At 52.9% G+C, this 26,988-nt stretch overlaps 1 protein-coding gene across 1 annotated transcript in view; it reads right to left on the bottom strand.

The window, feature by feature from the left end:
* The window catches only part of SLIT3 (slit guidance ligand 3), a 589,888-nt gene that overhangs the window by 15,850 nt on the left and 547,050 nt on the right, over positions 1-26,988 (bottom strand). Inside the window, exons 25-32 of the mRNA XM_032334904.1 lie at positions 24,975-25,138; positions 22,422-22,546; positions 16,301-16,398; positions 12,443-12,582; positions 9,185-9,278; positions 4,219-4,356; positions 2,441-2,681; positions 506-636 (exon numbers count right to left, since the gene is read on the bottom strand). Coding sequence (XP_032190795.1) covers positions 506-636; positions 2,441-2,681; positions 4,219-4,356; positions 9,185-9,278; positions 12,443-12,582; positions 16,301-16,398; positions 22,422-22,546; positions 24,975-25,138 — 1,131 coding nt within the window. The remainder of the gene's footprint in view (positions 1-505; positions 637-2,440; positions 2,682-4,218; positions 4,357-9,184; positions 9,279-12,442; positions 12,583-16,300; positions 16,399-22,421; positions 22,547-24,974; positions 25,139-26,988) is intronic.

Below are 26,988 nucleotides of genomic sequence, written 5' to 3'. Positions count from 1 at the left end.
AGCTGATGTGCCGTATTTTTATAGTTTTACAGAAAAATCAGGGTGACTGTTGGAAAGACTGAAGTTTAGGGAAAAACCATCCTTCAGAACAGTTTGAAAGTCACTTAAGGAAGAGTCCTGCTCCCTCGTGCTCTGGGATGTCTTCCCCTTGAGTTGCAAGCTAATCTCCCCCTGTTTTCTTTCTTAAACTAATAAAAGATTAGGATGACATTTTGAAAAGGGCAGCTCATTAAGCAGCCTCATCCGCATTGGCGCACGCGCTCCTGCACAGTAGCCAGCTGGCCATTTATCTTATGGTAATGAGGTGTCATCTCCCCGCGGGGGTCGGCCTTCCCGTCCTGCCTCTTCCTCCAGCATCGCCCCTCCCCCTCCCGCCCGCAGATCTGAGCTGGGGAAAGTGGGGTGGGGGGGGGGCGTGGGGCGGGCAGGGAGGAGCGGCTTCAGAGAGTTCCCTGGCTTCTCCTCTAGGGGTTCGTGCCTTGACAGGCGGCGCTGTGGTTCCTACCTGTACACCGTGGTGGGTGGGGAGCTCAGACTGTCATAGACAAGCCTCACGTGGCCCTGGTACAGCTCCAGCGCCAGGGGGTCGTTGTCTCCCTTGTAGAGAAGGATGCCATTGTCCTTGTCCGTGGCCACCTGGAGAGAGGCATGTGAGTTAGGGCTCGCCTGAGGCCTGGCCTCCCCAACCCCGCCCTCACAGAGACCTCTTGCAGAGGGCATCTTCTGGAAGAACCCCAGATCTGAATCCACGTTCCCATTTCCTCCTCTGTCTAGTCTGGGAGTTTCCCAGAGCACAGATAGTTACCCTCCAGCAAGTGCGGATGGAGCAATTCAATTCAGTAACTATTTACTGAGGACCCACTATGTGCCACTTTATTTATGTGCAGGAACATTAGATTATTATGTATAAGATATATATACATATACATATGTATATAACATATATAGAATATATAATCATGTATTTTATTGTGTGTGCGGGTGGTGGGGGTGGGGTCAGGAGCCTTGAGTGCTAATTGCCTCTCCCACCAGCACACAATGTGATCCCACCCAAATCCTCACTCCCCTCCGGGCCTCAGTCTCTCTGTATAAAGTATGATAATAATCATGAACAAAATGCTAACAATGACCATTGCATTCAGTGTTTACCATGAGCGAGGCACTGTGTTAAGAGTCATCTGGGGAGTTTTTAAAAACACCTGTGTCTAGGCTTTACCCCAAATCAACTCCAGATGAATCTCTGGGGGGCAGGGCCCAGGCAAAGATAATTGTAGGAGTTCTCCAGGTGATTCTAACGTGGTGCCAGGGCTGAGAGCCCCTGGTTTCAGAGGCTGCTGCCCAGAGGGCACCGTGCTGCAGGGATGGGATCCTCTGACCAGCCTGTCTACTCCCACCACCTAGCACAAGTGCAGCCTGAAGGACTGGAAACGGAGCAGATGGTCTGACGGGACCTCTGGATGTCTGTGGCGCGGGCTAACCGGGACCCAACATTCAGGTGCCTGGGTCCGTGGGACAGAGAGGGGAAGGCAGGAGGGCAAGGAGGAGAATGCAGGAGAGGCGGACGGTAGCCAGAGCCGCCTCCTTGTGAGTGCCCAGGGTCAACCCTCATCTCAGAGGCCTGCCGGCTGCACTGGGTGCTCCAAAAGCCAAGGCAGTCTGAACGCTGTGCGTTTCTGCAGCCCCACGCACCTGCCAGGGGCCTGGACACAAAGGCACTCAACAGATCTGTGTTGAATAAATATTTTTGCCATAAGCTTAAAGCTGGGCCAGTGCAGCCATAAGCGAAAGGAGAGCAGGGCCCTAGTTAGTGCCACGTGGCGGGGGCCACTAGCTGGTCTGCATCCCTTTGCTGTGTCTCTGGGGTTCTTCTTCCCCAGCAAGCTGCTAGGCAGGGGCCTGCTGCTTCTCAACCCCATTCTATCCCCGTTCCACCCCTCCCAGAAGCATTTAGGTCACCCAGAGATGCATTTTGGAATAAATGTGCTCGGGTCCACAGGTAAGGAACTTGAAAGAAGTTAGCTGGAAAAGAATTTGGTTCCTACTAAATGTTTTTCCATTCCCTAAAAAATGCCCTGAGTGTTGGTGCCTCTGGGCCTTTGTCCATGCTGATCCCTCAGGTGAAAAGGGCATCCCCTCATCCTTCTAGCCTTCTCTAGGCGAACCCCTAGAGCTCCCGCAACACCCGGGGCTGGCACCGGCCCTGTTTGTCATCTTCTCTGGACAAGGGGCCCTGTCTGCCTTGCCCACTGTCAAATCCCCATTGCCAGCACAGTGTCTGACACAGAATATTTGAGGGACTATTTTCTAGGTAAATGAATGGATGTGGCTGGGAATGGGGGCTGTCATTTGCGGTGACAGCCAGTCAGGAGTTGTCCTAAGAACAGCCGTGGTTCTCAGAATGGTCCGACGGAGCCTGGGGGCATGCTGGGGAGAGGCGCACCTGCAGGGAGATGTTGGCCTGGGGCCGGACCTTGGCGGAGGCCAGTTCCACGTAGGAGTCTTTGCCCACAAAGTTGACGGTGATGAGCTTCTCGCACCTCGGGCCGGCGAAGCCCGGCGGGCAGCGACAGGTCGGCTCCTGCTGTACCACGATGCACTGGGCCCCATTCTGGCACTCGTACTGGTCACAGGGACTGGTCTGAAGCAGGACCATGGGTGGGGGCTGCTCACAGAGGAGCCCGCTGGGAGGAGGGGAGAGAAGATGGAGGAGGAAGGAGCGGAGGACAGTGAGAGGAGGCAGTCAGAGTTATTTTGCCCAGAGGGCCACTAACAGAGAGAGGAAAGAAAGATGGGAACTGGGGCTTGTTCCAGCCCTCCCACTAACTGGGAAAAGTCCTTTTCCTTCTCTAAGCCCCCATTTCCCCATTTTTACAATAACGGGGTTGGAGAGTGCTGGTCCCCAAATTTCAGTGTCATCAGAATCTTCTCGCATAAATTTGTCAAAAGCACAGATTCTCACCCACCAACAGAGGACTGGCCAAACAAAGGTGGCACATACAGACAACGGAATATTATTCAGCCTTAAGAAAGGACATTCTGACACCTGTTACAAGGTGGATGAACCCTGAGGATGTGAGATAAAGCAGTCACAAAAATGCAAATACTACCAGTTCCACTTACATGAGGTACTTAGAGCGGTCAGATTTATGGGGTCAGAAAGTAGAATGGTGGTTACCAGGGGTCATAGGGAGGGGGAGGGGGCAGTTAGAGTTTAATGCATGTAGAGTTTCAGTTTTGCAAGATTAAAAAAAGTTCTGGAGACGGAGGATGGTTGGCTTACTTGATGCTACAGAGCTGCACACTTAAAAATGGTTAAGGCGGATGATTTTACATTATATGTATCTCACCGGAATTTAAAGACATTAAAAGAAAGTGCAGATTCCCAGCCCCTTCCCGCCCTCCCCTGGCTCTCCCCCTGCAATTCTAAATTAGTAGCTCTGGGGTGGGGCTCAGGAATGTCTATTTTCACAAGCCTCATGTAGATGGTTTCAATCAGGCTTTGGAAAAACCAGACTTCTTCATGATTCCTTCTCAGAGTCGGTGACCAAGGGTCATTTGCATGGTTGTGTTTATGCCGTGCGGCAAGTACTAATGTATATGGAACTTTCCCCAAACTGACCCCCACCCCCCCAACCTTAAGTCTGGTCCCTGGTGCCCCTCCAGCGCCCCCTGCACCTTTCCCTTCCAGTCAGTGTGGGCGCTAGGGCGGGTACCCAGTGTCTCCATCCACACACCCCAAGGACCTCTCCTGACCACCCGCCAGTGCCTCCCATTCCCTCTTTCTCTTCCTACTTCACTGATTCCAGTGATTAACCCCAAGCTTTTCCATTTACCTCCATTTTTCTGCCATTAGGGTACAATAATGCTTTTGTTCTCTAGCCTAAAAAGAAGACCACCGCCCGTGTGGCCATCTGACTACCCCACCGTGTAAGCTGAGCTCCAAGACGGTAGCATCTTCCGTTGGAAGGAATCACGCCCAAGCTTGACATCACTTGAGCTGCATCTTAAGTCCAACTCCCACACAGTTGCCCTGGATGGCTCTCCTGTCTATTACATGGGCTTAACAGCATCTGCTCTCAGACATGGAAGGGCTGACCTTCCAAGGACACCCAGGAGGCCCAGGGCTAGCGCTGCCTAGGAGTGGGTCTTCATTCTGCCTGCCTTAGCCTGCCCGTCCCGCAGCCTGAGGGCTCCTTCCCGAGGGGCCCCCTGCCATACCTGAAGCCCTGGGGGCAGATGCACGTGTAGCCGTTGACCGCATCCACGCACTGGGCCCCGTGGTGGCACCTGTGGGCCACGCAGTCATCGTTGTCCACCTCGCAGAGCTTCCCACTGTAGCCGGGGAGACATTCGCACCTGAAATGCAGCAGAGCAAGGCTGTTCTGTGAGCCAGGGTGGCTTCCAGGGGGCCTCCTGTCTTCTCTGGGTACCCACATTCCTGAGTCCCTCTCATTTCTCAAGGGCTCCCTGAAGCCGGGCCCACGATCGGCTGCACCAGCCGTCTGTGGGCTCTGGGTTCCCACAAGCTGATGTCTGCTTATGTCATGCGGGAGCTCCTGTTTTTAGGAGCTGGTGGCGGCACTCAGAGAGAAGGGTGGGCACTGCAGCCCAAGCACCTGCTGGCCCAGAGGCACCCAGCTGCACATGGGGACCCCCGGAGTGTGCACCTGGAGCACGCAGCCCTGGGCTCCTCTGTCTGGGTGACACTGGCCAGAGTCCCAGCACAAAACAGACCCTGAAGGGACTGCATTGCTCACAGGGGCAGGGGCACACACACAGGCACACGCAAACACCAACACTTCCTGGCGCTTCTGCCTCCTGCAGGCCTGGAGCCCACGTACTGCTGTGGGCCCACCAGCTGAATTCCACTGGGCTGAGTATAAACAGTAACCACAGCCCACCCAGATCAGAGGAGGAAGGTGGGCCGGGTGGCCAAGGTGGCCAGGGAAGCAAGACCTCTGAATACACATGGGACAGAGCAGCCCGACCCGAGAAGCCACAGGACAAAGGGATGGTCCTCCCTCCTCCTCTCCCTGCTCCTCCTCCTGTAGGAGTGGATGGAGTGGAATCACAGATGCATCTCGGCATTGCTGGGCTCGCTTGGCAGAGCACAGCGTGTGCCATGGATTCGTGGCTAGCTAAGACTCCGTGTTGGGTGTCGCTGGAGGAGGACAAGTTCCAGCGCCTGAGGATCTGCTGAGCCTGCATTCAGAAACTGGAATCAACTACTATCTGACCTGTTCACCTTTACTGATCTGCAGGGTAAATTCAAATATGTGGCCTCCTGCTACCCCAGAAAATGCAAACTTTGATGTCATAGCCCTCACTCTGCCTAGGTTTTTAAAGAGACCAACTGGGCAAGCTTCTTGGTGGGGGTGGGGCACGGGCTCAGTATACCTACTAAGGTGAAGCCAGGCCCCTGGAGGCATTTGTCTAGAAGTACCTGCCCCACAACTCAAGCTGCACGAGCCCCTCTGAGACAGCAGCGGCCGCTCAGTCCTTGCAGGGTAAGGTCCAGCCTGGGAGGCATGGAGTCAAGGTGGCCGAGGAGGTCTCGTTGAGGACTCGGAGGCCGTGTGCCCTAGAAGACAGCAGGTCTGGGGGCGAGTGTGTCCCTGTCCTTCTTCCTGGCAACGCTATAGCCCTCTTCACACCTGTGCTGCTCCAACAAAGCCCCGGGGCTCCTGTTACAATGCAGTTTCTGATCAGGGCGGCTGGATGGGGCCTGGAATCAGCACGCCGCACAAGCGTCCCTGGGATGCGACTGCTGCGGGTTCCTGCACCTGGCTTCCCACAGCAAGGATCTGCCCACCACTTCTTCATCTGCTCAGAGGAGCATCTGGGGGCATAACGTGCATTCCCTAATGTGCTCCCGTGTTTCCCCCTTGCCTTTCTTCTCAAGCGTAATAAGGCTTAGATGATTTTGTTATGTATAGAACTTTTTGATTCTGGACAAGGGGGTATAACCAAGTGATCTCCTTGGTCCCAGGAACATCAGGAGTCTCCCGATGTAGCTAATAAGCCAGTCAGGTCTGGACTGACTCGCAGCCCCAGTGTTTCTGCGTGTGACTGCATGGACGGCTTGCTTCGGCTCGCGGCACCTGGCCCCGGCCTAGCAAGCGGAGAGTTGTTTTTATAGCCGGAGACTGCGGAGTGTGGTGGGAGACAGGCCAGCGTGCCTGCCGCAGGCAAAGTCCTCCGCGCACGGTAATCATTGTGACGTGCTTCTGTCATTCTGACTGCCTCGGTTCATGCGCAGTGTGCTTCACTATCTTCCAGGTTTGGTACGTTACGATTTCAGTGTTTGTGTCACAGATAGGTATATGGTTTTATCTGTTCTGTTGCGTCCTCATTACAGCATCACACGAGGACATCAAGGATGAACATCTTCAAAGTTGGGCCAACCCTGCATTGGCTGCATGTCTCTTATTACTGTCCCTGCAGCCTGCCTTGGGATATGGGTGAGGAGGGGAGAGGAGGGGAGGGCAGAGAGGAGGGGAGGGAGGGGCACTAAGATTAGGACATGCTGCACTGGGAGAAGGGGTGTTTGATTTAAATGCATTTTAATACAATCCACACTACTGAGCTGGCTATAGCCCTCTTCAAGATGCTGGGAGACACTGTGCCTAATTACATCATCTCAAGATACTAAGAATTAGACTGATTTCCTTCTATGTTCTATATTCTTCCTATTCCGTATTCTATATTCCCGCTAGAACTCAAGGGGCCTTGGTTACAGTAGAGTGAGGTTTCTAGGGACCAGTACCAGAGGATCCTGTCTCTGGCCCCAAGTCCCTCACACCCCGACCCTAGACCTGTACCCCGATGGGCCACTTCTGACCAGTTCTCATGCTCACTGTGCTCTGTCAAGTTGGCGTCCTCTGAGTTTGAGGAATGCCCCGGATCTGCTCTCCAGCTCTGGGTCTTCTACTAGTCTTCACAGCTCAGATGCCTGGCCACCATGGTTGCCCCTCGTAGGCACACCCAGAGCGCTCTGCTTGTCGGTGCAGCCTGCTCTGGTTTGGGTTCAAGACTGTTTTACGCATCTCTTCCTCCCCTTCAGTTAAAGAGCAACTCTGAGTTGAAGGCAAATCCAGGAGTAGGAAAAGTAGGATTGGGGGTTGGGAGGCTTCCCTCACCCTTACTTACACTCCGGCAGCCCAGCTACCTCCGAGCCCACGTGGCACCTCTCAGAGGGGAGAGGAGCAGAGAGGGCGGGTTTGAATGAGGGTGCGTGCACGGCAGGAGGCGGGACGGAAGCTTCCTTTGGGGTCGGCAAAAAAAAAGCCCCTAAGAGGCCTCTAGCATTTTCTCTGGGGATGAGCTCTAGGCTGGAGTAGTCAAAACGGGAAAGGAAAACACCGGACAAGATATGTTCATGTCCCTCCCTCACCTCTACCTGTTCTAGACCCTTCTGCTGCTGGTGGGACCCTCTCCCGTTCCCTCAGCTCATTCAAATCCCACCCATCTCGGCTCACCTCCGAAAGTGTGTAGGGGCTTCCCTTTGCTTTAGCAGGTTCTTCTTTCCCCTCCTCAGCTCCTTGGTAGCACTCAGAGCCAGAATTGAGGGCTCCAGAAATGCCTTCTTTCTACACACTGGTTTTGTGTCACATTTTCCTCCCCTGGGTCCACAGCAAGGGCCTCGAGAGTGAAGGAATCAAAAACTTTTCACAATACCCGTGGCACTTCCACAGTGAGAATCAGAGGACAGAAGGGTCGGCTCACTGAGGGGCAACAACCAGAACCCACGATTCCTAGATTCTAGGATCACAAGATTTCTCAAGTTCTTAAGTCTTGGAGAGATTTATGAATCTAAGAGTGCCCAATTCCTAAGTCCCTAAGATTCTGTGATTTAATACTGTCATTAGTCTCAGAATTTCTATAATCTTGGGTTTCCATGAAGTGCTAAGCTTTGCAACATAGCATTATAGTCTCAAAACCCCCAGAGTCTGGGAACTCTTCTGCCTTCTGACTGAAAGCTGGACACACGCAGACTGATGACAGATCCTGGAGCCACCTAGACCCAGAGCATGAGCTTTGCTCCAGAGGCTGGAGATGCTACTGGATGGAAGTCTGGTCAGGATTTTTTTGAAGACTCATCAGCAGAGGCACGGAGCTCCAGACCCACATCCCTTATCTTTAGGGGTGACTCTGTGGAGTCACTTCCAAAATCTTTGCTGAAGGCTCGTCTGGGGTGCCCCCAGCTGTTTTGACCTTTGCATGCTCCCCCAGATTCACTGGTGCTAGAGGCTCCCACCACCTCTCCAGTGTTGGACAGAGTCTGCTGGGGATGAGGGGAGCCAACTGTGTGTGCAAGGCAGCTTTGGGAGAGGATTTAGGGGAGACTGTTCTTGGTCCTAGAGATCTGCGACGTTCCTACTGATGTCAGTCGATCCCAGGACTCAAGGATCTCACAGTTTGCTCCAGAAGAGGCAGTGGTACATGTTTTCATGAAAGAGGGGTTGTGGAGGAAGTAGGGAAAGAGCCTGGGAGTGATTTCCTGGGGTGTCATCTGATTCTCAGGCTCTGGAACTGGAACCTTCTGAGACAGACACTCCTTCCACCCTTAGAATTGCTCCTGAGCTCTCCGATCTCCCCTGGGCTCTGCTGCTCACCGTAGAGAGAGCGCCACCCACGGCCCTACTGTTGAACCAAATCAGTGTCCCTTCGCCCCTCCCTGTGCCCCCTCCCCCTTCAGCATACCCAGGTACATAAGCTGGCAACCTCTCCAGAGCCACAGAGGGCAGAATGCTGCGAAGGAGGCACGCAAGGAAGATGAGCAAATGCCCTTCAGCTTCCTCAGTGGGCTTGTTCTATCATACTAGCCCTGGAGAGGAAAGTATGCTGGGGTTGGGGTGTGGTGTGGGAAGACAAGGAAGGAGGGGAAGAAGAGGGTAAGGGAAAGAGGGAAGATCTTAATCTCCATCTGTCTGTCTGTCTATCTGCACAGAGAGACGGACTCACAGAGAGAACCACAAAGAGACAGACAGAGGCACATGCATAGGGAAACAAAGAGAGACGGGAAGAATTAGACCATGACCAGTCAGAGACATAGAGAAGCACAGAGTAATGAATGAGTTACAGGCAGAGAGAGAGATCGGGAGTGGGAGAGAATGGAGAGGGCCCCATTAGAGGCAGAGCCCCCAGGACCCTGTGTTGCTGGGGACACAAAGCCAAGCCTTACCTGAATCCTTTGTCCAGGGAGATGCACTTGGCCTCATGCTGACAGAGGTTCATCCCGGGCACGCAGTGGTCAATCACTTCATCGCACAGCTCACCTGCAGGGGTGGGTAGAAAGGTCAGGTGCCTGGGAGACCCTGGCTAGAAGGTCAGATCCATCCAGCCCCCAGTCAGGAGGTCGTGGATCTCAGGTGCCCTGCATTCACTCTCTTGGTGCATTCTTTCTCTTGTACCCCTGCCTTGGTCTCCGTAGCAGTGATACTGGGAGGACTTGAGGATTCCCCTGGGCACTGTCACAGCACCATCCTTCAGCTGTTTCACTTGATCATTCAGGGGCTGCTGCAGCTGAAACCATAGGATGCCAGCCCCTGACCTTGGTCTATGCTTAATTGTATTTCTCCTTCCACATCCATTTATGGAGCACCTCTCGCGTGGTAGACACCTTGACAGGCACTAGGGACACAACCGTGACCTAGTCTTGTCCTCCCCATGGCCTGGGGTGGGGGGTGTAGATCTACAAATTAGTAGATGACTGTAACACAGAGATGTAAGTGTGACCATGGGGTAAAGTCCGTGAAAACTCAGAGGCTTCTTGGAGGAGTGGATGTGGGTTAGCAGCAAAGTCCACCTGCTGTAGATAAGTAAGCCCCCCTGGATTTTCTCAGAGAAGAAACTATGAAAGGAATTCTGAAGTTGAGGTCTCTGGATACACTCCCTTTGAAAGCCATCATGCTGAGAAATGCCTAATGGGTCAGAAATACCCAGGGATGGCACTTGCACACAAGCTCCCCAAAGCTCACACCACCTGAGATGTACTCTGGGAATGTGGAGCAGAATGAGATGGGACAGCAGGGTAACGGCAGGGGCAGATGCACCCCTGAGCTCTGGGCACCCCTAAATTCAGCTGGTCAAGCCAGGTGGAGAGTGACCTAAGAGAGGAAAATGTGACCCATGGGATTTCTTTCGGGGGTGGGGGCTGGAACACGGGCAGTGAGGGCTGCTGGGACAGGGCAGAGGAAGGTCTGAGGGTGGCTGGGGTGGAAATGGATGACACACACAGCCCCGGTGTCTGTTCTGTGCTGTGATGCGAAGAAGCTGATCCATACCTTATCCTCATTTTGCCAGCCTCTCAAAATCACAGAGGCTGCTGTGTTTTTTATAGGCATTTCCTTTTCCTCACTTCCTGGGGAGACCCAGAGAGACAGTTGTCTGTGTGAGACTGGCATTTTCTAGGACAGAGAGGTCCATGGCATCCCATTCTCAGGCAGAGATGCATTTGAGTTAACTGCAGACACAGGCCATGGTATCCCACTAGCAGGAAGCCACCTCAATAAATGTTTCCTCAGTACCCCCACCACTGCTCATTTGCCCACCATAAATTCAGTCCAACTGCCCTTCCTTTGCCCCAAAGTTTATTTTGAGTTGCTTTGCTTTCTCTCTCTTTTAAAAAAATTTTATTTATTTATTTGACAGAGAGAGATCACAAATAGGCAGAGAGTTAGGCAGAGAGCCCGATGCAGGACTCGATCCCAGGACCCTGAGATCATGACCTGAGCTGAAGGCAGAGGCTTAACCCACTGAGCCACCCAGGCGCCCCCGTCTTCTCTTTTTAACTGCTGGATTTTTACTGTCTCTCTTCTGGTACCAAGTGGATTCTTCTGGATCAATAATTTAACCCTATATGATGCCTCCTCTCCTCTAGGTAGACCAGATGCCCCTTGAGAGCATACTTTTAGACTTCTTGGTATCCCTTATAGCTAATTCAGTGGTCTGTATACAGTAGATTCATAATAAGTGTTGCCTATTGCTAACTTAACTCTTGGCTACAACTCTGCTCTGGGAAGGTAGAAGATATAGAGAAGGACACCGTCAGCAGACTTCCCTGCACTTTTCTCCGGCAGAGAGCCTCTCCTGGGACCCAGGAGGCTGAGGGGTAGCAGTGTTTCCTCAGTCTCCGTTGGCATGCTCTACTACAGTCCCAAGAGTGCGCTTGGGGGATACCGGGCTAACGGGCTGGGGGTCTGCATATGGCACAGGGACCTGAAGGGCACTGGGGGCTACTTGGCTTCCTTCTCCATGGCCTCAGAATGCCTCTAATCACTGTCCATGTATTCTCATCTCCTACCTCGTTCCTGATGTCAAGCCAGGTGCCAAAAGGACAGGCTGCTGCCGTCCCTGGGATGCCCAGTCCTTGTTTTCATCCTTGCCTTGGGCTGCTATTTCCTAAAATACGTTTCTTGCAACACACCATGTCTGTGTTGGGAAGGAGATCTGGGGTAGGGTAGGAGGGAAGCTCTGACTTCAGATACATCTGGGACTTGCAGGGTTAAACAAAGTTAAACAGCATTCTTTCAAGCAAGAATTGTCGGAGCCTCTAGCGTGCTGCTTCTGTATCATACGGAAGAGAACTATTACTACACACAGCGCCGCTCCAACTCTCGTTCCTGGAGGCTTTTCCTCAAAGAACTCATGGAATTTATGGAGTTGCATTCTTGAATATGCCACTTTGGGTTGCTCCTACAAAGGAGGCTGTGCTCCCGCCACTGGGCGGCATTTTGCTTCATCATCTAGTCTATGTAACTGTTCTCATCAGGGGCTGTCAATACAGGACATAGAGGTGCTGTGTTTTAGGGGTGGATGGGTAGCATGAGGATACTGATGAATGACCTGTGGGAGGCTTCCTGGATTCTCTGTCTGGGTTAGGTTCTTTCTCTGTGACCCCACGACTCCCCGGGGGCTTACAGGTGTTGTATTCTCTTTCTACATGTCTCTCTCTACTTGACAATGAACTTCTTACGAGAGGCCACTTTGTCTTGGCCATTTTTGTATCCCGGCTCCTAGCAGAGTGTCTAGAAGCTGTGAATTTTTAGAGAAAGCAGACTAGACCTGAACAAAGCAGAAATGGAAAGCAAATGCCTTTCGCTGGCCTCAACCAGCCCTGGCTCTCCAGGGTTCCCAAAGGAGGGGATGGCCATCAGCCACTGGAGCAGACAGCTGCAAGTGCCCTGGGAACCTGATTCAAATGGGGAGGAGCTAGGGATGTGCCGGGTGGGGTGGGTGAGGGGGGCGGGGGAGGGATGGGAGGGGCCAACAAGCCAAGAGGGCTTCTGGGAAGCCCCTCCTGGCACAGCACCACGTTTGGGGGATTCACATCTCTGTCCATGGGGGCAGAGGGTGGGGGCCCTGAAAGAAGCTAAGAAAAGAGAATTCTTTAGCACATGACCCCTGGCCCACCGCCATGCGCAGCTGCGGGGGGCCTCACCCGTGTAGTTAGGAGGGCAGACACACACGTAGTTGTTGATCCCGTCCACGCAGGTGGCATTGTTTTCACAGTCGTTGTCCTCACAGTCGTCTGGATTGATCTCACAGCGCTGGCCCTCAAAGCCCAGAGGGCAGGAGCAGCTTTGGGGATGTGTGGGAAGAGGAGGAAGGGAGTGGGGGTGGGGGGGGCGTTGACAGAGAGTGGGGTGGGGTTGGGGTGGCAGAAAAGAAGGTTGGGGGGAGATAATTAGTCAGGTTTCTCTCTGGATGGAGGTCCCAGGCGGCACTCTATACCTGAAGCCCTGGGGTCCTGAGCAGGGAGACCCTTAGGGCCACAAAGGTCATTTCATCTAGTCTGTGTCTCTGGGCAATAGTCCATCCCCTGGCCCTGGATGGCTGCCTGCCTCCATGCCCCCAGCCCCCAGGTGGAAGTGGTTTCCTGGAGAGAGCTTAAATTCTCCAGCTGTCTTCCTTTGGTTCTTCTCCGGAAGTGGTTTGTAGACAGAGAAACAGCAGAACACACATCCCCCTTTGAGTGACTTTCTACTCAAGGACAGGCCTTCTACCTCGAGCAGGAATAGGACACAGTGGCCAGATCAGGATCCGCGGCCAAGTATCGGGAATGAATTCTGGGTCTGCTGCTTCCTGGTTATGAGACCTTAGGCCAATTAATTAAATCCATGTCTCAGTTTCCACATCTAGTGACTGGGGGAGTATAACCTTCCCCCATGGTGGTTGTGGGGCGTGAGGAGATGACACAAATAAAAGGCTTAGTGGAACCCTGGCACACAGAAAATGCTCAGAACATGTTCGCTAGCTTCACTTCTAGATACTTCTACATCTGGCCTCCTTACCCTTTCTCAGGGATGCCACTGTTCCCTGTGTGTACTCCTACTTCTGGGACCCCTCCAGCTTCTGGGGTGTAAGCGGACGGGGTGGGAGGCTGCTTTCCTGCCCACGCCGCGGCTCTCGGGTGAGCTTCGCTCAAAACACTGGATTGCACGCAGCATTCCCCTAACTTGTCTCTGAAGCACTACATCTCTTGGATAAAAACCTCAAACCTTGGCAGTCCTCTGCCCAGCTTTAGTCACATCCCAGAATTAGGGGTGCAATCTAAGCCAGGACCGAGAACCCTGAGCGAATGAGAAGGGGCACAGGTGGGAGAGGAGTATCTGATTAAATGAGCTGCAGGGACTTCCTTCCTCCGTGGCTCAGCCCCCCCCATCAGGGATTTACACCCCATTCACGGACATCTGTTCCAGCTGCAGACTCGGGATTCTAGGCCTTTCTCTGTTTTAGAGACTGCTCTGATTTGGGATTGAGGCACTAACCTAAACTAATAGGAAGTGGGTTTCTAGAATCCTACTTAACTTCCTTTCCTCTACAACCTGAAAGCTGTGTCACATCTTCTACAGAAGGCTCGGGGCGGGGGGTTCTTCGGTCTGAGCTCTTGAGGTAAAGCAAAATGATGGATTCTTGTTTTCTGTGAGGGACTCTGGTGTTCATGAAAAGCGATTTCCTCAGAGCCAGACAGAGGGTAGGTTTTCGAAGGTCTGAAACCACAGTATTGCCTGTTTTCTTGAAATGAGTTACCAGGGCTGTGCCCAGAGCCTCGGGATTGCATGAAACTGGGATACGGATGGCTGGCCAGGGACCGGCTTTGCTCGTGCAGTGGACAGAGGGTGGGAAGGAGACTGAAGTCTCCTCTGCCCTCACTGGAAACCTTGGCAGGCGGTTGTCAAGGAGACTCCAAGAGCACCCAGTTAGCTATCTCCTGTCTTGGTCTCCTGCCCGCCCAGCTCTTCTGGCCTTCGCTCTTTTTGTGAGCAGATAATGCACTAAGACTGGAGAAGCATCTGATGAGGAGGCAGATGTAACTTAGATGCAGTTATCCCGGGGGAGGGACCATATCCTGGTCCCATATGACTGCCGTCCTTGTAAGAACACAGCCGGGTAGAGACAGAGACCCAGGCTGAATGCCGCATGATAATGACGACAGAGACCGCAGTGGGGCAGCTGCCAGCCGAGGAAGGCCTGAAATCGCCAGCCACCCGCAGAAGCGAGGATGGGGCGAGGAAGAATCCTTGCCTTTCCCCTACAGGGTTCAGGGAGAGCGTGGCCCTGCTGTCACCCTGCTGACACTTCGGGCTTCTGGAAACGTGAGAGAATACATTTCCGTTGTTCCAAGATACCCCTGTGTGGTACTTCGTTACAGCAGCCTTAGCAGACGGACACAGGAAGGAAAAAAGGAGCACAGCTTCCCCGACGAGTGTCCCTCACTTTGACAACCTATCAGGGGTTAACCTAGTGAGGGAACGGGCTGCTCCTGGGGGCCCCCCATAAACTGTGCTGCCCCCAGTATGTGGTCCTCACTGCCTTAATCCTCCACTCCATTTCCCTAATCCCGGAGGTCTGGGCCCTTTTTCTTGAAAATGAAATTTGAAAAGTATTTCCAGTTTCTCAGTATCCCCTCAGCAACTGAGGTGGAAACAAGATCCTTCTGCTCACCTGCAGCTCCAGAGAGGGAGGCACCCACAGAGAGGAGGGCGGGGCGTGTTTGGGGGTGGGAGGTGTACTGCAATGGCGAACCAGAGAGGAGAGACATGGTCGCCTGCAGGGGCACTCCTCTCTCTTGCAGACCTCCATCGCTTGGCTGGGTGGGCAGAGCCAGGCTCTTAACCTGGAGGTGTTTCCTGGCTGGGGCCACATGGCCACCTCCGTGAAGTTCCTGTGTGGTTTCTCCCCACCGATACCCGCTCCCAGCGATAAGGTTGGAGTGGGTGGTTTGGCTGACTTCAGGCAGGAAAACAAACCTTGCCTTGAATTTCACTTTTTAAGAGCCAGAGTTTGATGGGGCTGGCTTGGCAGGTAGACGCAGGGGCAGGCTGGGTTCCTTGGGTAGGAGAACTGGGAGCCCAGAACCTATTGTAGACCACATGGCAGCCCCAAGCAAGTGCCTCTGATACTCGTTTGCAATCTGAGCTCTGACACATCCACACAGCTTGGCTCGGCACCCCTTCCTCTCCTGCCTCCCACCCACTCACTAGGGGTGTTAAAGGAACCGCTTCCTACTGGTCTGCTTTTGCCAGGGCCAGGGGCCAGGAAAACTGGGCATCTGAAAGCAATCGAGAAGGGTGGGAAGTAGGAAGGGGGCCTGGGGATTGGCAGAGGCCTTGAAAGCCCACTTTTAGAACAGGGATGGGAAAAACATAAGTGGCTTCTCTTCTCTTTTCTTCCTGAGCTCTTAAGGAGGAACAAGTTTGGGTGGGAAGACCCAGGAATGAGTGTCAGGATAGGTGACTGAGCAAATCCATCTCTGTGCCTCAGTTTCCTCATCTGTCCAATGGGGCTAGCCCTAGCCTCCAGTGGGTAGGGTCACTATGAGGATTTAAACGAGATACTACAGACTAGCTCGTGCCCAGAACATAATGAACATGTAGTCAATGTCACCTGTTATTACTGTTTGTAGCACCCAGAAGAGTGCTGGAATTCCCATGCTGGGGGGGCCCTGAGCCATTGTGCCATCCTTCTCTGACTTCTGCCAGCAGCTGTAGCCTCCCCTGGTGCCCACCTGGCTCTGGAGACAGACTCCCTGAACTCCCTGCACCAGCACTTGCTAACCGTGTCACCGCAGAGGATGGCTCCTGGGGGTGCCCCGACCTTCTCATCTGTATCGTAGGGATCACAGGAGCTCCCTCATAGGGTGAGAAGGGCCTTGAGCTCATCCGCGTGATGGACTTGGCACAGTGTGGGCACATAGTAGGCCCTCAGGGAACAGCTATGCCTCTTCAGCCTGCCCCAGGAGTCGGCCCAGAAAGCCCTCTGACGGAGGGAGGAGAGGCCCACAGGGTGCATTTACCTGAACCCGTCCTTGTGGCTGTCGCTCAGGTGGCAGGTGCCCCCGTGCCAACAGGGGTTCTGGATGCAGGTGTTGATGGGCACGGTGCAGTCTTTGCCCTGAGGAGAGGAGGGAACAGCGCCGGGTTAGGGAGGCTTTCAATGGCCTTTCAATGGCTTTCAATGGCCCATCCCAGAGGATGGGGCCGGGCAGATGGCCGCAAGGAGGCCCCGGGACCAGTGTGCTGTGTGGCCTGGAGGAAGCCAAAGGGGACCCTGGGAGTGAGTGAGCGAACTCAGGAGTTTGGGCCTCAGCTTCACTAGTTCCCGGAATTCACATCCTGTTCTCTATCCCGAACTGCAGGGCAAGAATACAGGAAAACCTGGGTTCGCGGTCCAGCTTCATCTATTTCTGGTGGGCTGACCATGACCTTGTGTAAGCCTTCTAGCCTCTCCCAGTCTGCCTCACAGAGGTGTAGTGAGAATGAAATGCGGTATTTCCCATAAGGAAATACCTCAAGAATGTGAAACATCTGGCACACAGTAGGCGCTTGGTACATGCTAGCCGGTGACTGTATTCCTAGACCTGCGGAGGCTTCCATGAGGCCGCAACATGGGTAGGGCAGAGGAGTGCTGAGGTGTGGCCAGCAGACATCGCCCCTGTAAAGTGACAATGCCCCCAGTCGCCCATCTTTGATGGGTCTGGAAGTGGGCCCGGGTGTTGGTACTGAAAGTTCTGATTCTTTCAGAATCAGAATCAGCCGGACTGAGGACGCTGTGACAGACAGCTGTGGGTGGGGTGGCATTCCTCTGGGGTGGGCCCCTCTGAAGGGGCACACTGAGCTGAGAAGGAGCCAACTGTGTGGTAGGCAGGGAGGAGCACACTGGGCAGGACAGTGAGGGCGAAGTCACTGAGGAGGGATCCGAAAGCGGACACTGTGGCCGTTAAGCCTCCGCCAAGGGAGCCGCCCACTGCTTGGCCCCAGGCTCCAGCTTCTCCCGTAGGACTGATGCCCCAGAACCGCGGCTAAGTCTTGACAAGCAGTCCCCTGGAGGACCCATGGGGTCTGGGGAGGCATCCGCTGCATTCGTTTCTGGGCTGTGGGCTTGGTGTGGGCAGCATGCCAGGCGGGGTGATCACGGGAGCCCTCCCACTGCCACACCACCTGCTCACCATCTGCCTGAGAAAATCCTCTTCCTGCCGAGGCTGCTGCCAGGACCTGGGGCGGAGTGAGGCCGGGCTCCCTGGCTTGGAGGTCACTGCCAACGGGGCCTGCGACCCTCTTCCCAGCTCACAGCCTGAAGCCACAGGCAGTCTCCAGCAGCCTGGAAGCACAGCCGCGTGGGTCTGGCCCTCACGGCTCTCCCTGCAAAGGGCCAGTCTGGGGGTTTCTCAAGGAGGAGAAGGAGAATGCAGTTTGGGTGGGATCTGGGCTTACTCTAAACCGGAGCAACCCGGGATCCCTTTCAGAGACTCATTGTGTGCGATGGAAACTGCAATACTCATTCTCAATTTATTGAGCACATTTTCCATTCCAGGCCTCACACTAAGGGTTTTATGTTCACGATCACATATAATGTTCACAACAACCCTCTGAGATTGGTATGGTTGTTATTACGGCCATTTCCAGATCGGGAAGGCAGGCTTGGAAAGTGAGCTAATATGTCCAAGATGGCACGGCAGCAAGGGGAGCAGGCAGAGGCTGAAGCCAGCCAGCCAGTCCGTAGCCAGCGCCGGGGACCTCTCTGCGGGCCCTCTCACAGCACGGCTCCAGGCTCAGCACGCCTGGGTAGACGCTCCCGTCCGACTGCTGTGCACCTTCAAGGGATTACCAGCTCTCTCTGAGCCTTGTCGGCACTATCTCTAAAGTGGGGATAATAATGACCTCACCTACGGGGACGAGAAATCACGCACGTATATAACACGCACCTGGCACGTGACGGTAGCGCTGGAAGGAAGAGCTCTTGAGATGGGGATGACGTCAGGGGTCTGAGGCAGGGCTGGGTGGGGGTGGGGGCGGAGAGCCAAAGACTTTTTCAGGCCTTTGGTTGGGACTGAATTGTTCAGGAGTGTGAGTGTGTGTTAGACGGATAAGCCGTGAAGAGCAGGACAGGAGGACCTTGATCAGGTCAAGGCGGTGGCCTTCCTCGCTCCTACCGGGGCCAGCCTCTCCGCTCTGGGGAACTCTCAAGGATCAGGGACTCCAGGTGGGATCCTCCCTTGGGGGGTGGGATGGGGAGACGTGGAGTTGGTGGGGTCTCCTGCAGTCCCTTACGCTGAGCTCAGAAATCCAGGAGGCAGACCCTAGCTCTTGACGATGTGCTAATTGGGCCTGGAGGCGAGGATTTCTGTCACTTACGTGTCCTTGAGAAATAATCACCATTGTCAATGCCCGGCTAATTAGCTCAATTCAACTCTCTTCAGCCTCACTTTGCTCAAATCTACTAGATTTATGGTGCTCTATGGTCTCCCACCGCTGTGTGTGTGTGTGTGTGTGTATGTATGAGAGAGAGAAAGAGGACAGACACCATGGCTGGGACTTCTGGCTTCTTTTAAAGGAGTTTGGGAGTCACTGTCCCCACTGGAAACCTCTTTCTGAGATGGGGCCAGGTGGGCCGCTCCAGAACCTTGCCTAGTCAAAGTATGGCCCTTGGGCTACTAGCACTGGCATTCCCTGAGACCTTGTTAAAAATGCATAAGCTTGGACCTGACCTCAGCTCTTATGGGTCAGAACCTGCATTTAATAAGGTCTCCAAGAGGCTCCCGTACACATTACAGTGTGAGGAGCGCTGTGCTGGGACACTGAACAGAGCCACATGAAACTAAATGGCTGAAAACAGAATGAGCCCAAACACACAGTCTTTCCCCCAGAGTTAGCATAGCTGTAAAACCGTTCTCTCTCTGAAGCAGCTGTTGAGTCTTGGCTCTGAGGCTGCCAAAGTGCATGCATGACCTGTTCCGTCCTCACAGGGGCTCTGCCGGTGAGGAGACGCTGCGCATGTGCAGGGCGGGGATGGGGAAGGGTGGGGGGCACGTGAGGCTCAGAGGGAACTGGTTCCTTGTGGGGTGTAGACTCTCCTGCAAGGGAGATGTGGCTTCTGGGTTTAGCTCATGTACTTCCTAGGTGTGGGAGCTGCGGATATTATTTAATCCTTTGAACCCCAGTTTCTACCACTACCAGAAGAAGACAACAAAACCTCTTTCAGAGGATAAAAGAGAGTATGAGATCAGGTGATGTGCTTACGTTGCTTCACAGAGGCCTGGCCTTATAGATGAATAGTAGCTGTTACTAAACATTACGCAGTGGGGGGTCATGCTTTTTGGGGTGATATTGCGGCTTCTCACGGTCACTCAGACAGTTAGTGGAAAAACTGAGATTTGGGGAAATAAGGAGATAAATGTCAGAATGCTGAGCTTGGTTTCGTGGGTGTCTGCTGATTGTCGCTAACTCTGCAACTCACCCAGGACTACTCAGTCACTCTGCTCGGGTGGGCTCTGACCCCAGAAGAAGGGAACACAGGGGAATAAACACACGGCAGGGGGTCGGATGGAACCCATGGTTTAAGGGATCTCTTTGGTTCTACCTGCTGCATTTTGAGGTTAAGGAACCTGAGGTGGGGGCCGGGGAGTAAGAGCTGTTCCAGGTCACACAGTCAGGTAGAGACAAGCTCTAGGGGTCCTGCTTGGTGTTCCTTCCACCAGCGCACCCTATTCTGCCCTGGTCTGGAGACTCCAACAGCTCCCACACGGCCACGGATTCATGGTGCTTGCCAACAGGCCATGAATGTGGTGGTCAAGAGCATGGGTTGTGGAATCAGGTGGTTCTAAGCTCTGAATCCCAACGGTCTCCTCCACTATCAGTTTCCTAAACTGGAAAATGGACCCGGCCTCCTAGAGCTTCAAGGAGGGGTAGGCAAGATAATGTTTGCACCTTGTTCAGTGTGCTCTCGGTATGTAGCAGACATAGTAAGTGCTGCCTGCTCATGTTCCTGCTGTCCTAGTCATCACCATCATCACCGCCACACTCCGTCCCACCACCAGCCTCCTCCACGTACCCCAGACCTGTGCGAGCCCAGCAGCTTCCTAAAGGCCCCAATCTCTGCTCAAATTCTTCCACAAGGCATTCAGAACCTTGCAAGCAAAGTCCAAACAAGCGGCATTGTCCCGCCAGAGCCCTGTGCTTGCACTCTGCTCTGACACCGAAGGCCAGGCCAGTTTCACAAGCGTAGCAGGAAGTGGGGCAGGAAGCAGCTGGGGGCTGCAAACCCAGCTTCCGGACTTTCAGACACAGGCTGATTGGACAGAGAAGGAAGCAAGACTCAGACTGTGAAGTGGTTTCCCTTCACTGTCAGAGAGGGATGACATTGCCCGCCTCAAAGGCGATTATAAAACTTAGGGGAGGGAATAAATGCAAACATCCAGCTGAATGCCCAGCACACACAGTCAATGCATAAAAGAGAACAACATACATCTGGAACTGGGGATGTCATAAATGTACATGTCTCCTTTCTAGGAGAGCAACTGATGGCCTCTGACCATTCAAGGTCATGGACCGAGAGTCCTGGGTGAAGGTGAAGCCAAAGGCCGCAGCAGGCCGGCTTACTGTGTGCTTACTGAACAACTCTCCTAGGTGCGCTGCACATGTTACTGTGCCTGTGATTCGCACCGCACACCTGTGAGATGGGCCCTGGTTTGTTGATGGAAGGCGGAGAGGAGACCCCTGGCCACCACCGCACAGCACAGCTGGAGCCCACACTCGCCCTCTGTGTAATTCCACAGCCTGTTTTCTGCATTAACTTAATACAAGGGAGCCTGAGGACCTATGCCCGAGGATGTCATCTTAATTTCTCTACTTCCCCCTGCAATGTCTGTGCACATGCACACGTAGGATGCCTGGGTCTGGCGTGGTTGGCTGGGTCAAGACTGGCTGGCAGGCTGCAAAGGGAATCCTCTGGCTCTCCTGTGCCAGGCCCATAGGTGGCACTCTGACACTGTCGGCTGGAGACACAGCTGGCGAGAAAGAGCCACCGGGAAGCCCTGTTCCCCAGAGTGAGTCTGCCCCTCAAGCTGGTCACTACACACACAGATGCCCCTGGGGACAGCAGGCCCAGCGATGCCGGCTCCCTCCCACTCTGCCACACTAGCCATGGGCGTTAGATAGGCTCTGGTGTGGTCCTGCAACTCCTGACTTGCCCACTCCATTTGGATGGGCACCCTGGGGAGGTGGGAAGCGGGGGAGGTCCTGGGGAAGAGGATTCAGCCACGGCTTTGCTGACCCCAGTAAGGCGCTGGGAGGGGCTCGGCCATCCAGGGGAAAGGGTGGGGACCTTGGAATCACATAGCGCTAGGTCCTATCCCAACCCTTCAGTTTATGAGCTTTGGGACATTGAATCAAGCCCTTTCAACAGTCCAAGATGCAGTTTCCACATCTGTAGATGGAAAGTAATTAGTCTTCCCCATAGGGTGTGTTTAAAAAGTAAAGGTGAATAAAATGCCAAGCAGACCACCTGCCACGTAGTCTATACTCTATAGATGTTAGTAGGGAGGCAGGATAACATGTTCTAGATGGATGAGAAGAAAGGAGGAAAAGTTGTTCTGGAGGTAGCCTGGATTTCTGGGGAGGACACCCAGGAGAACCGGCATCTCCATCCCCTTATGGGCTGACCTGAGCCTGTCAATGTTGGTTTGGCAGCCCCCAGGCCTTTCAATCGACCATCCCTCTATCCTTCTTGAACTTGAGCTGGAGCGGTGCTTCCAGCCCTGGCCATCCGAGGGCGGAGCTGGGGAGGTAGAGGGGAGGATCTGGAAATCCCCTTGAAGGGAAGCCAGGATGGTGAGTTCCACGGATGCCTCTGCTTGGAAACATCTGAACTCTCTGAGACTTAACTTCCCCATGTTTAGCAAAGAGCATACAAATATTACATTTCCTCCTTATCGCTGAGTGTCACTGTCAAGACTGTAGGGGTTCTCTGTGGTTTGCACGACTGGGCAGCAGTAGATGAGGAGTGGTACTGGCAAAGACCGCTCTAGAGTGACCAGCAAAATGGAGTTGTCCAGGCTGCCCTTGGAGAAGGGAGGGTCAGCAGGGCACAGGGTCCCCTCCTGGGGCCGTGGAGGGTGGGGGCAAGGCTTCCTGTCTTACCTTGTAGCCATAGGGGCAGGTGCAGCGGTACAGCTCCACGGGATCCTGGCTGCACGTCCCGTTGTTCTTGCATGGGCTGGAGAGGCAGGCATTGCACTTAGCTGCAATGTTGATGTCCACTGGCCCTGGACAGCGAAACCAGAATGTTGGTAGCAGGTCACGGTCACCCCTCCCTCCCCTCCTCTCCTCTCTGGCCCCATCCTCAGCCAGCTGCCGGCTCCTCTCCATCTCTACACACAGCGGGCAGTTGGCCCTCCCCAGCCAGCACCATCCAGTCTAGCTAAAGTCCCATTAATGAAGTCACTGTCCAGTGAGGGAAAAAAATCACAGTGGGGCATCATTCAGAAGCACTTCTGCAGTCAAATCAATTACTATAATTAGCCTGATCCGATTTTGGAGCTAATCTACAAACAATGCACCTTAATTAGAAGCCCCTTGTGTATCTTTTAATGTTCTGGGAGCTCTGAGTCCAGGCTCTATTTGGACCTTCCATTCCTCTGCCCCCAAGCACCCCTCCCCATGGAGTAGTTCAGGCTAGGCTAAGGAGGGCGTAGTGCCTGGGCCAAAGGAAGTCCTTCTTGTGGAACCCTTGAACTGGCAGGAGGAGGGAAGAGGTGACGGCAAAAGACACAGCAATGAGGTCAGTGGTGGCTGGCAGACTGTGCTCAGGCGCACATTGCCTCTAAGACAGTTCCGACCACGTCCTGTTCTCTTCAGCTGTAAGGGTGTGAGTGTGTGTGTGTGGGGGGTGGCCCTCATGGTCCCTGCACAGACCTTCAGAGACTGGGTTGAGACTGACCCGCGCAGGCAAGTCTGACCATTTGTGGGTAAGGGAACAGAAAGAATGGCCCGACGGAGCCTCGGCCAGCTGACTCAGCCCCAGGCTTCACATTAGGAAAGGGACGTTCTCTGGCCTGGTTTGCCGGGGACTGAGGGGATTCCCAGGATGCAGAACTTTCAGTGCAAAAACCAGGAAGGTCCCAGCCAAACTGGGATGAACAGGTCACCTTATGATTTGAATAGCCAAGGTGATTTTAAATATCCCCAGCGCTTCCAGGCTGTGCCCCACCCTGACTGAATTCAAAACCTGGAGCTTGGGGCCCAGGCACTAGTAGAAAGGTCCTCAAGTGATTCCAAAATGTGCAGTTATGATTGAGAAGCACTGTTTTAGAGTGAGCTGGGCCTCTTTAACATCAATCAAGTCAGATGTTTTGGAAGCAGGAGGAGGAAAATGAAAAATTAGCTTAAAACCAATGGAATGTTTTCCTGCTTTAAGCAAAAATGTGAGACACATGAAGTTTATAGAGTAATCAAAGCATGTATGTAAATCAAACTCAAGGCTCTAAGAGATGAGCAAAGGACATTAACAGAAAATATATAATACAAGCGGAAAGTAAATTTTTGAAAAAAATTCAGTTTCCCCAATAAAGACAGACAAAATAGGAGATATGATTTTTTTTAAGCCTCTCTAATTAGAAATGAGATGAAATGAGATAAAATAATGCAAGAGTCTGGTCGAAAATGCACTCAAATGGTGCTATTGAGGGCATAAAGTGGTTTACGACCTTTTTGGAAACCAATCGGCAATATGCGTGAAGACCTTAAAGATGATCACATACTCTGGTTCGGTAGCTTCTGTTCTCTGAATCTTACTAAGGATATAATTGTGTTTTATTTTCTTAGAGGGAGGGGGCAAAGAGAGAGAGGGTGGGGGGAGGGGCAGAGGGAGAGGGAAAGAATCCCCAGCAGACTCTGTGCTGAGTGTGGAACCTGATGTGGGGTTTGATCTCACGACCCTCTGCTGAAATCAAGAGTTGGACTGAACCCACTGAGTCACCCAGGCGCCCCTAAGTGTATAATTTTAAATAGAGAAAGACCTTTATGCATCAGTGGTAAGAAAATAATTGGAAATATCAGTGAGTACTATGGGTTCAGAAGCAGGAATTGGTTAAAGGAGTTATGGCAGAATATTAGCCTGGTGGGCAAGACTGTGAACTCTGGGATCAGAAAGACCCGGAAGCCTCCTAAAACAAGTCTTGAGAAGTCCCTTAATCTAGGTAAGCCTCAGCTTTCTCATTTTTAAAAATAAGGGTAATACTGAAGTCTACCGAGAGTGTTGGGGAATACTTGGAAATTAAGAATTAAATGAAATAACACACAAAAAAGGGCTTAGCATCATGCCCAGCACATAAGAACTCAGTAGCGGTTTGTTATCATAATGATATAGTCTATTAAAATCTCATGTACCAAAAGCTTGCCATAGTAAAAATGGGAAAATGCTCATGCTTTAAGAATGTTGGGTAAAGAAATGCAGGCTAAAGATTTTTCTCTGTGCAAAACTACATAGAGAAAGAAGTCAGCGAGGAACACATAGGGACGCCAGCAGAGGGACCTGGAGGAGAGATGACAAAGCGTCTGAGTCTCTCCAGGTGGCCCATGGAAGAGACGGGGCAGTGGTTGCAGAAGTGCCATCTGTTGAGATGCCCAGCTCTGATGGGCTGTCGGAGACAGAGCAGACCCCTGGGCGGGAGGCAGGGGACAGTCAGTAGGTACCTTTGCACTGGAACCGGTGGGTGGGGGTGGTGAGCAGGAGTCTGTCAGCCATGGGCTCGGGGCTACTGCAGCGGGCGATGCCGGGCTCCTTGTACCCCGCCTTCACCCACTCTGAGAGCCAGCGCAGACTGCAGTCACAGTGGAGTGGATTGGTTCCCAGCGCCCTAGAAGGCAGAGCAAGATGTCAGGGCCCCCTGCTCAGCTTGGCCCAGAGGCTCCATGGAAAAACAGAATCTTCAGACTCTGGCAGGATTAGGGGTGTCTGACTGGAGGCCTAATGGAGAAGTAGTTTCCACTGGGCTAGTTTCCACCAGACTCCAGATAGTCCTTCCAATTCCTCCAGATGTTTCCACCCCATCTAAGGCCCTCCCACATCTGAGGTTTTGCTCGCACCTGCCCTGCGAAGATTCAATCCTCAACTCAACCCCAATCCTAGCCCTTCCAGGATGCTTCAAACTTTGGCCGGCTGATTCTCCGGCTCACTTGCCCCGCTGAAAGGGTCTACTCTGCAGAGAAGGTGCTGGTACACAGCAACCTAGGGAGAAGCTTCAGACCATGGAAAGGGCTCAGAGCCTGCCACACCTACACATTCTGTGTCAGTATATTGATGATTTTGAGCTAAAAGTACTTGAGAAATGGCAGGTGACAGAAGGGCTCTCTGACTTCCCTCTTTCTTTCTCTCATTTTTAAAAAGATTTTATTTATTTATTTGTCAGAGAGAGAGAGCGAGAGAGAGAAAGAGAGAACAGAAGCAGGCAGAGTGGCAGGCAGAGGCAGAGAGAGAAGCAGGCTCCCCGCTGAACAAGAAGCCCGATGCGGGACTCGATCCCAGGACCCTGGGATCAGGACCCGAGCCAAAGGCAGCGGCCTAACCAACTGAGCCACCCAGGCATCCCGACCTCCCTCTTTCTACCTAAAAGCAAGTCATAAAGTTTCCCGTGAGAAAGCTGCATTCCCTGCACTAAAAAGAGAAGATTCTTACCACCAGAGCCTGGGAGTCAATGCCAAAATGGACCCCTACGAACAAGCCTGTTCAAATAAACCTCATCTTCCAACAGTCCCTTGATATATTTCCTGGCCACCACCTCTTAACAGACTGCCCCAGCCCAAGGCCCTTTGTCTTGTCCCATCCCCACAGGTTATCATTTTTTATATAAAAATGTATATAAGCTTTTGGGCCCAATGGTGGCTTCGGGTCTTCATTTTCCTTTTAAAGACACCCACGTACACATAAAAATACCAGATACATTTGTATGCTTTTCTCCTGTTTCCCTGTCTTACGTTCATCTAATTCTTAGGCCAGTCACAGGACCCAAGGGGGTAGAAGCTGACTACACCAGTCAGCTTAAAAATGCACAGGAGAGGGGATGGCACGGGCTGGTGCAGACCTCTGCACGGGGGTGTCCACACAGAAAATACAAGAACTTTTGCTTCTTTCAAAAATCATATCCTTTAGCATTTCTACTTCTTGAATGTTTTATAAGGTGCATACATAATGTATCAGTATCACAGTATATGCATGCCCTATGAAAATAATTAAATATGCATGGAGTTGGTATACAGACTCAAAAACGGTCACTGGCAGAGGTATGTAACAGCTAATACGCGCAGACCTCGGTTTCCCCTGCATAAAATGGGGAGGGAACACCTCATGCCGAGTGGTAGTAAGTTTGTGCTCTAGAGTCGAGGTGAACCAGGATTTGAACCAGGGCTCTGCTGCTTACTCGCTGTGCAGCTCTTGGACAAAGTCTTGAGCTCGTCTCAATTTTTAAGTTTCGCCACGTGTAATAAGGGGACAGAAATGCTTTATTGCTGTAACAAGTGAATGAGATAATTCATCTAAAGAGTTTATCACATAGTAAGAGTTTTATGTTAGTTCTTCTTATTAAACATTTACGTTGTTTACATAATAGATGACACCCCTGAAGGTGTCTGGAGCAGAGAACACACGAGGTGCACCATGTGGGCACGTTTTTATGGAACGTGCCCTGTGCGTCCCGGAAGGAACATACAC

The sequence above is a fragment of the Mustela erminea genome, chromosome 3 (genome assembly GCF_009829155.1).
Source record: "Mustela erminea isolate mMusErm1 chromosome 3, mMusErm1.Pri, whole genome shotgun sequence".
Classification (NCBI taxonomy): domain Eukaryota; kingdom Metazoa; phylum Chordata; class Mammalia; order Carnivora; family Mustelidae; genus Mustela; species Mustela erminea.
This window is presented reverse-complemented; position numbering and strand designations above follow the sequence as displayed.